Below are 8,783 nucleotides of genomic sequence, written 5' to 3' on the forward strand. Positions count from 1 at the left end.
GATGGGTTGTGCCGGGCGGGTGCTCTAGCCGCGTCCAGGCGAGCAAGGACAGTGACACGGCCCGGGACAGATGGCGTACGCAGCGTAGCCTAAGAGCATGTACAATAGCAGACTATCAGAGCACCCGCAATAGTAAAGTAAGGTGCTCTCTATAAAACATGTACATCTTAGCAATAGACTAGATTAATAGTAAACCACCTCAATAGTATGTCTACATGGGTATCTATAGCTCTCTCATCCATTGCCTCGTTTTTCTCTATAGACTATCTCCAGGTTAGTAGATAACTTTACTCTCTCTCTTCATTTAATCTCTTCCAAGTAAGAAATTATGCTGATATGGATATCTTGTAGAGAGCCTATAGATAACCATTGCGGGTGCCCTTAGCTAGCTATAAACAGATTTTAATGAGATAAATAATAAGAGAGAAGAGCAGCGGGCTACAGATCTATAACCAGCTACAGCACGGATTCCAAGACATAATGTGTGTATGACAGGTGGGACCATATATTAATAGTATAGTAAGCAACTATTGTATAAATTGGCTATTAGATTGGCTATAAATGAATTGAAGCTAGTAGCGGATTGTACTGTTAAACTTGCTCTAAGGGCACCCGCAATGGTTATCTATAGGCTCTCTATAAGAGATCCATATCAGCATATTTTTCTACTTGGAAGAGATTAAATGAAGAGAGAGAGGAAAGCTATCTACTAACCTGGAGATAGTCTGTAGAGAAAAAACGAGGCAATGGATTAGAGAGCTCTAGATACCCATGTAGACATATTATTGAAGTGGTTTACTATTAATTTAGTCTATTACTGAGATGTACATATTTTATAGATAACACCTTACTTTACCATTACGTGTGCTCTAAGAGCACCCGCAATGGTAAAGTAAGGTGCTATCTATAAAACATGTACACCTCAACAATAGACTAGATTAATAGTAAACCACTTCAATGGTATGTCTACATGGGTATCTATAGCTCTCTAATCCATTGCCTCGTTTTTCTCTATAGACTATCTCCATGTTAGTAGATAGCTTTGCTCTCTCTCTTCATTTAATCTCTTCCAAGTAGGAAAATATGCTGACATGGATCTCTTGTAGAGAGCTTATAGATAACTATTGTGGGTGCCCTAAGCTGTGCGCGCGGGGGGAAGAGAGAGCGACGTCTCCGCGGCGCTGTCGGGGGGAGGACGGCCACTCGTGTCGGCGGTTTCGCGTCCACGCTGCGCCCCAACCTCACGGCCACTCGCGCCTTAAACTTGCGTAATCCACGTACTTACGCTTCGCCAGTTTTTGCCTTTCTCCTTCGCGGCTGGACGTTGGACCGGACCAGACCAGACCAAAACCAAACACGCCCCGGCAGTGCCGTCGCGGTGCCAGCTCCACCACCCGCTCACGAATGATTAGTTCGTACGTATTGCGCGCACAAACAAATGTATCACCAGTAGTAGTACAACCAAAACCATATGTAGAGTGGCACTATACGGTTTCACCGAGGACTGCTCGTCGTCACCAACACAGTATGTACCTTTCGTTTTGACTTTGCCCTGCGAGCCATGTTCGATTGCAACCGAATCTACTGTGCTGAGCCAAACCCATCCTTGCTTGCTCATGTCATCCACCTGTGGTGGTTCTGGTGTGCTCGAGCTAGAATCGGCTTCTGCAGAGCACAAGACGACCCCAGGGCCAAAGACCAGCGACCAGAATACAAACGCCAGGACACAAGAGGACAACCGGACAAGGCCACAGAAAAGAAAGGAGACGCGAAAAAAGAAAGATTAGAAAAAAGAGAAAAAAAAAACACAATAGGGAGCTTGGGCGGAAAAAAATCCGGTCGAAAATCCTCCCGGTCGGCCACTTTTAATTAACAAGTCGTCTCCTCCTCATCCATCCACCACACCACTTGCCTCCAAACAAAAATCTGACCTGACCTGACCTCCTCCTCGGCTCCTCCTCCTCACCCACAACTCTTCCCAATGTCGCCTCCCCTCGAGCCGCACGACTACATCGGCCTCTCCGCTGCGGCGGCGTCCCCGACGCCGAGCTCGTCGTCCTGCTCGTCCTCGCCGAACCCAGGCGGCGAGGCCCGCGGCCCACGCCTCACGCTCCGCCTCGGCCTCCCGGGGTCGGAGTCCCCCGAGCGGGAGGTCGTCGCCGCGGGGCTCACCCTCGGGCCTCTGCCCCCGACCACCACCAAGGCGGCCTCCAAGCGCGCCTTCCCCGACTCCTCCCCGCGGCACGGCGCCAGCTCCGGCTCCGTCGCCGCCGCCGCAGCTTGCCAGGACAAGGCGGCCCCCGCCGCCGCTCCGCCGGCTGCAAAGTAAGATTCGTGAGATTCGATGTGGGGCGGGTGTGTGTGCGTGTGCTGCCGTGCTGGTACTGATCGGCGATGGCGATGTGGAGCCCAGGGCGCAGGTGGTGGGATGGCCGCCCGTGCGGAACTACCGAAAGAACACGCTGGCGGCGAGCGCCTCCAAGGGCAAAGGGGAGGACAAGGGCACGGCTGAAGGGGGCCCTCTCTATGTCAAGGTGAGCATGGATGGAGCCCCCTACCTCAGGAAGGTCGACCTCAAGATGTATTCTAGCTATGAGGACCTCTCCATGGCTCTCGAGAAGATGTTCAGCTGCTTCATCACTGGTGAGCACCCGCCTCAAAGATTCTCTCCGATGTGTGTCTTGCTCGTAAAATACACCATTTTAGCTGGTGGGAGTGTGCGAAAGCATGCCACTGACATTTTAAGAATGGAAATCTGATCCAATGCCTGAAGTGTGCATAGGGTTGACAGATTTAGCTGTAAACTCTGAAGGGAAATTATAAACCTGTCCTTGCAAGTTACCCTGATATTCGTCATGGTACAATCTAGTACCAATCAGTTTGGCTCCTTAGCTCAATTGCTAGTCAACCTTTCCATAGCTTAATGATAATGGAACCACAGTATTTAGACAATGCCATGGTTGATGGTTCTCAGGGTTAAAGTATGAATATTTGAGATGCAAATTATTCCATACAACAGTTTGAGCTGTTCATTGCATAGTGCTCAATAGTTCTAACCTCTTTTTTGTGTTCAATAGCAACTACGTTCCCATCTGTATATGCTGGTGAGCTTTTGCTTTTGTGATGGTGCTTATACCATGCCTATGATTTTAAAGGTCAAAGCGGTTTGCGTAAATCATCAAACAGAGATAGGCTTACTAATGGTTCAAAGGCTGATGCCCTCCAAGACCAAGAGTATGTCCTTACATATGAAGATAAGGATGCTGACTGGATGCTTGTTGGTGATCTTCCTTGGGAGTAAGTTTCTGGCATTTTATATCCATTTTGCTTTTTTTTTTTTTTAAAAGCACCGCATGTTATGTTGTGTTATTGTACCATGTACATACTTTTGCTGATGTCCCTTTGTTTCACCTGTTCTACCAGTATGGGTGGCTTATGTACAAAACTTGTATTTCAATATTGTATTGTAGATCGAAGCAGGACTAGTTAGAGTTTTTTTTTTTACCATGAACAGCACTAGTTGGATCGATTTCTTAAAATGCTATGTGGCTGATCAATAAAATATTGTGATCCGTATATTTGATTAACTAACCGTTCACTGTTAGGAACACCATCTTTTCCTTTAGAATACATTGCTTTTATAGAACCAATAGTTCAGTAACATATAAATAACCTTTTATGGGTTATATTTTTTAAAATTCAGTACTGATCTTAATGCAAATGAAGGGTCTAAATTACATCTACTTATTGCATAATTTTTCAAAGAGTAAACTTCTCATTTTCTTTCCCTTGCATTAATTTATTGGGCTAGGCATATGATGTGTTAATCTGTTACCTGCCCCAATGTTCGGGCTGACCATTTTGAGACATTATTCTGTACTGAACTTCAAACCGAGCTCTGCACATTATTAGTTTTGATAGCATTGACCATAAACAAATGTAGGGGACATTGGATGAACTATGAACGTAGCTTAGATTTAATGATTTTCCCAAACTAATATCCACAACCTGAGGCCATAACAGGATAAACCCCGCCAGGAGGATACTAGGGAAGAGATGTAGATTTAGACTAGGGAAGAAGAACATTGAGGGAGAGCTTAGATTAACTTTGATTCATTATTCATTGCTTAACCCTGAATCAGGATACAATTCATCCGCATATAGATAGAGGGAAGGACCAGTCTAACATTTAATCCATGTACCTATCTAACAGTCTCTAACCAACTGAGCTACATTACGGTTATAAGTTATGGGTTGAATTACCGTATTACTGTTACAGGTGAGGTGAGGATAGGGTTACTCGACCGGTACTGGTTGTTATCCTTTGAGCCTTAGCCTCTCGGCCCAATGACACTAATCACTAATTTTGATTCAAGATTACAGACCTTCTATATTGTGCTGAGTACTAACAGCAGAAGCAAAAACTTCCTTGTTCTTAATTATACCATACAACCATGAAGATATCCCATAGATATGCCACTTCACTTAAACCGACCTTAAAATTCTATATTGTCGGTACAGAATAAATTTCCTAACATCTAGTCTATTAATTTGCTGGATTCCTTAGCCTTCATATTGCTGTAAGTTCCATACAGAGCAGGATATTAGGTACTCTTGAAAGATTTCTAACTTTAGATTGTTCATTTGCAGTTTGTTTACCACTATCTGCCGGAAATTGAAAATCATGAGAGGATCTGATGCTGCTGGAATAGGTATTTGCACTCTGCACAAATATGTAATTAGTATGGAATATGCCTGCAATTGAACTGAATGCTTCACTGGAAATTTAATTCGCAAACTAAGAAATCAGTGTTAGCTGTAATGGATGGAGCCCAAGATCTGCTTTCTAGTACCACATTATATAGCTCAGATGATGCTTTCATGTATGGATAATTTAGCTCTTGTCTGACTTAGTGAAGCATAAATCTAAGCCAATTATTGTGATGGTAGCTGGAGTCCCTCTGCAAATAACACTTTACACCACTCGCAATGAATTTGCCTGATTTTGAACAGCATGTGTGTGTACTTCATTAAGAAGTACCTTTGGCTAGCAGTTGTGCTTTTGATCTGAAATACATCCATCTGTTTGCAGCTCCAAGATCAATAGAGCAGTCAGGGCAGAGCAGATAAGATTAACCTTCGTCCGGACGAGAAAGGCAACTGATCTAGCAGCTTTGGAATTGTTCATCGCAAGTATCCCAAATATCTCAATGTCTGTGTAGTTTAATGTGTTCATCAGACCTGTGCATTGTATGTCTGTAATTTGTTCCTTTCAGATCGTGCAATTGTGCGTTGCCCCCTCTTTTCTTTGCATTGAAGGTCAAGTCGGGCTCTTGTCCGCTTATTTCTCTAAATCCTAGTCAGTTCAAAAATTATCCATCATGACACATGAACTGATGGTGGATAATATGGCAAGAAGCTTTTCTAATCATTCAAGCTTGAACCTCTTGTGTGTTCTACTACTATATTACATGAAAGAAAATGTCTAATGTCTATATGTTAATCTCCAAATTTCTCCATGCTGTAGTAACTTCTATCTACAAGTGCACCATACGGTGCAACTGATACTGAAAATAAATGCTTACCTTGTCTGTATCATGCTGAAATTTGCGGGTAACGCATGATTTGGGGTAGGCATTATACTAGGGCTTAAGAACTCAAAATGAGAACTACAGCAGCTCTATCCATTTTGTTGGTACACGCTGATTCCAATCTAGGCTAGCACCCTCGGGGCTCCAGATCGAACTAAATCACAAGAACCTGATGAATTTGCCATCACTGCTTCCATGGATTTCTGAAGAGTCCGCCGTTTCGTCTTCGATGGACGGCGACCTGTCAAGTACCGCCGTCTCGCTGTCCGATTCCGATGTCTCCGCCCGGCAGCGGGAGCAGAGCCGCTTGCCCCTTCTTGCACCAGAGCTCTTCACGTCGGCCTTCCTCTTGCATCCAGTCGCGGCCGCCTCCTTCGCCGCCCTGAGTATTTTGGTGTCGGGAGTCTGCGCAGCCGCCACCACCGGTTTCACGTCATCGGGAGGTGGTGTAGCCTCCTCCGTCTTGGATTTCGTGGCGGTGGGAGGTGGGGCGGCCATGGATTTGTTGGCGGCGGCGGCAGCCGGTGGCGCCCGCGGGCTCCGGTACACCTTACACAGAACAAGCTCGTCGGAGGAGGCGTTCTGCTGGGCGTATTTGAGGCCGATCTCGACCATGATCCACCCCGACCGCACCCGCCGGGGGCCCTCCTTGTTGACGAACGAGAAGAACTGGCGCCGCCCTATCGGGCGGGGGCTGCGGATGCCTCCGACGACGTCCTTGGCGCCGGCCTCGGAGTGCCAGCACCCGCCGTCGCCCACGGCCCGCGCCCTCCTCTGCCCGCCGGTGCTCTTGGACCGCACGGTGGTGAAGAAGTACCACGCCCTGGACCCGTCGCTGGCGACGGCCGGGGAGTACTTGCCGGTGAGGTCGTCGGGATCGGCGGCGTACACGTCGGCCTCGTGGACGTACCGCCACGGGTTCCCGCCGGAGTCGACGTGGCGGCGTAGGTATTTGGTGACGAGCTCTTGGTCGGTGGGGTGGGAGCCGAAGTCGGCGGCGGGGTCCGCCTCGTCGGGGCGGGAGGGGGACATGGCGGAGCGGCGGCGGCGGCCGATTTGGGATCGAAGGAGCGGGAGGAGATGCGATGGAGGGAAGGGGAGAGGAGAGGGGAGGAGACGCCGCGTCGGGGTAAGAATGGTGAAAGACTCCGGGCGGGGGATGGCCGCGTTTATATGGGGCGCGGTCACGCGTAGAAATCCCGAGTCCGAGTTGGGCTCGGCTCGTAAACGGAGCCGAGACGTACTAATTACGCAAGCGCTGGCTGGGAGACGACGAAGCGGCGTCAGTTTCGGAGTGCGAATTGGAGTCGGAGTCGGAGTCCGTGCCGGGATTGGTGTCTCTGATGGGCTGGGCCGACCGTTCTAGAAGTAAGATGTGCTGGGCCTCCAGAAGTACTCTGAGATTGGTATCTCCAGAAGTAGAATAACCAGTAGTATAGAATTTTCCTAATTTTCTAGCATATGGAATCTACCAACCAAATTTTCTGGAGGTCCCAATTGACAAATTTACTAATGGACTTAAAAAAAAGTATGCGCCAGTAGCGTCAATACGGCCTATTACTAGCAATCTCGATGAATTTAGCTTTTCCATGAGTTTTTTCTAGAGCTTTTGAATCCTTGGATTGGAAAAAAGTATTTTTTTTCCATTACGTTTTGGCTCCTCCATTCCATACTATAAAATTCCTTCATCTTTAGTCTAGATTCACTAATATAAATACGAATTTGGACACATATACAAAGTAAGTGTGTGTGTATATATATATATGAATCTATTTACCCAAAACATCTTATAATGTGAAAGGTACGCGATGTATCTGACTGAATTGGTTGGGAGCACTTTTTGATTTCCTTTTCTAGTTTTGGCTTGTGAATCAGGTGAGTTATATGGCACGACTCCTTTCTATTATTAGCGCTGGCTCATAAAAGTTTATTTTTTAATAATGGAAATGAATTATATCTCTGGCTTCTGTCATAAGACACACAGCCATAAGTTTAATAGTAATAAAAATGTAAGATAAAAGTAAATCAAAATGAGAAATAAGGTGATGGGACAAATCCTCAACTCCCCTTTATTATTGACTAGCGTTAAATCACATAAAATATTTTAGCTAGCAATTCTTATAGAACTACGCCACCCATAGTGGAATAAGAGACCATTGGCTACCGATTCCAAAAGTGTAGCACCATTGCGTATAGTATCCTGCTCCTCCTGTGGTAGCATTGTAGACTAGAAGTGGAGCCAGTAGGAAGACATGAAGATAACCTGCATAGGGTTAGATAATTGTTTACCATTAAAAACTTTATCATTGCGACAACGTCAAATTGACCAATATACAGCGCTAGCTCCAATTAGAATCATCTTACTAATGGATCTAGATACCCTCTAAGCCAATTACCGAAAATGTTTTTGGCGTTACGGGGTGGGGGGATATTAAAAGCAAAAACACACATCTCCAAACAAACTGAGCGACATGACGCTCAAAGAAAAGATGTTGGATTGTCTCTTGTGCATAGCAGAAAGAACAATGTTTGCCCCCCCATTTTCTTTTAGCCAGGTTATCTTTCGTTAGAATTACTTTCCTGTGAAGAAACCACATAAAGACCTTGATCTTTAGTGGAATTTTCAAGTCCCACAGAATTCTCTTTTTGATCCGAACATTACAATTCATGATCGCAGCATACATAGATTTGACGGAAAATTGACCATTTTTATGGAGCGACTATACAAAACAGTCCTTTTCATTTGATAGACTTATATTAGCTAGCCTGAGGATCAAATCGTTCCACTCGATTAGCTTTTGGCCAACAATAGCTCTTCTAAAAGAGATATTTAGCAGCGTTGTGCTCATGACCTCTGCCACAGTAGACTGCTTCTTTCGAGCCACATTATATAATGTAGGGTATTGATCTTTGAAAGCACGCGATCCCAACCACGTGTCTTCCCAAAATCTTATGTTTGTCCCATTGCCACATCTAAAAGAACCAAACCTAAGAAATTGCTCTTTGACTTTCATTAAACCGGCCCAGAGCTGAGAAATACCTAATACCTATCTTGCTGGACATACCATAAAGAGGTTTACCACGTGTCGGCCCAGAATTTCTTGCTGGACAGAAATACCTATCTTGCTCGTAAAAAATTATACACGGAATATTTTTACATGTATAAAGTTTCTACGCGTACAGTTAAAATAT

The 8,783-nt window shown here is 45.6% G+C and overlaps 2 protein-coding genes across 2 annotated transcripts; one reads left to right on the plus strand and one right to left on the minus strand.

The window, feature by feature from the left end:
- Window positions 1-1,894: 1,894 nt before the first annotated feature.
- LOC4325515 (auxin-responsive protein IAA5-like) lies at window positions 1,895-5,508 on the plus strand. Its single transcript, NM_001397725.1, has 5 exons — window positions 1,895-2,325; window positions 2,414-2,643; window positions 3,156-3,297; window positions 4,651-4,712; window positions 5,093-5,508. Exons 1-5 carry the CDS (start codon window positions 1,982-1,984, stop codon window positions 5,128-5,130), a joined length of 816 nt encoding a protein of 271 aa, NP_001384654.1. The 5' UTR covers window positions 1,895-1,981; the 3' UTR covers window positions 5,131-5,508.
- LOC4325516 (NAC domain-containing protein 48-like) lies at window positions 5,398-6,731 on the minus strand. Its single transcript, XM_015766171.3, has one exon. It carries the CDS (start codon window positions 6,621-6,623, stop codon window positions 5,751-5,753), a length of 873 nt encoding a protein of 290 aa, XP_015621657.1. The 5' UTR covers window positions 6,624-6,731; the 3' UTR covers window positions 5,398-5,750.
- Between the last annotated feature and the right edge of the window lie 2,052 nt (window positions 6,732-8,783).

This window comes from Oryza sativa, chromosome 1 (genome assembly GCF_034140825.1).
Source record: "Oryza sativa Japonica Group chromosome 1, ASM3414082v1".
In the NCBI taxonomy this organism is placed as follows: Eukaryota; Viridiplantae; Streptophyta; class Magnoliopsida; order Poales; family Poaceae; genus Oryza; species Oryza sativa.

Coding starts and splice junctions, on each gene's coding strand:
- LOC4325515 (NM_001397725.1), top strand. CDS start 1,982: ATGTCGCCTCCCCTCGAGCCGCACGACTACATCGGCCTCTCCGCTGCG. Junction 2,326..2,413: donor GCCGCTCCGCCGGCTGCAAA/GTAAGATTCGTG, acceptor TGTGGAGCCCAG/GGCGCAGGTGGTGGGATGGC. Junction 2,644..3,155: donor GTTCAGCTGCTTCATCACTG/GTGAGCACCCGC, acceptor ATGATTTTAAAG/GTCAAAGCGGTTTGCGTAAA.
- LOC4325516 (XM_015766171.3), bottom strand. CDS start 6,623: ATGTCCCCCTCCCGCCCCGACGAGGCGGACCCCGCCGCCGACTTCGGC.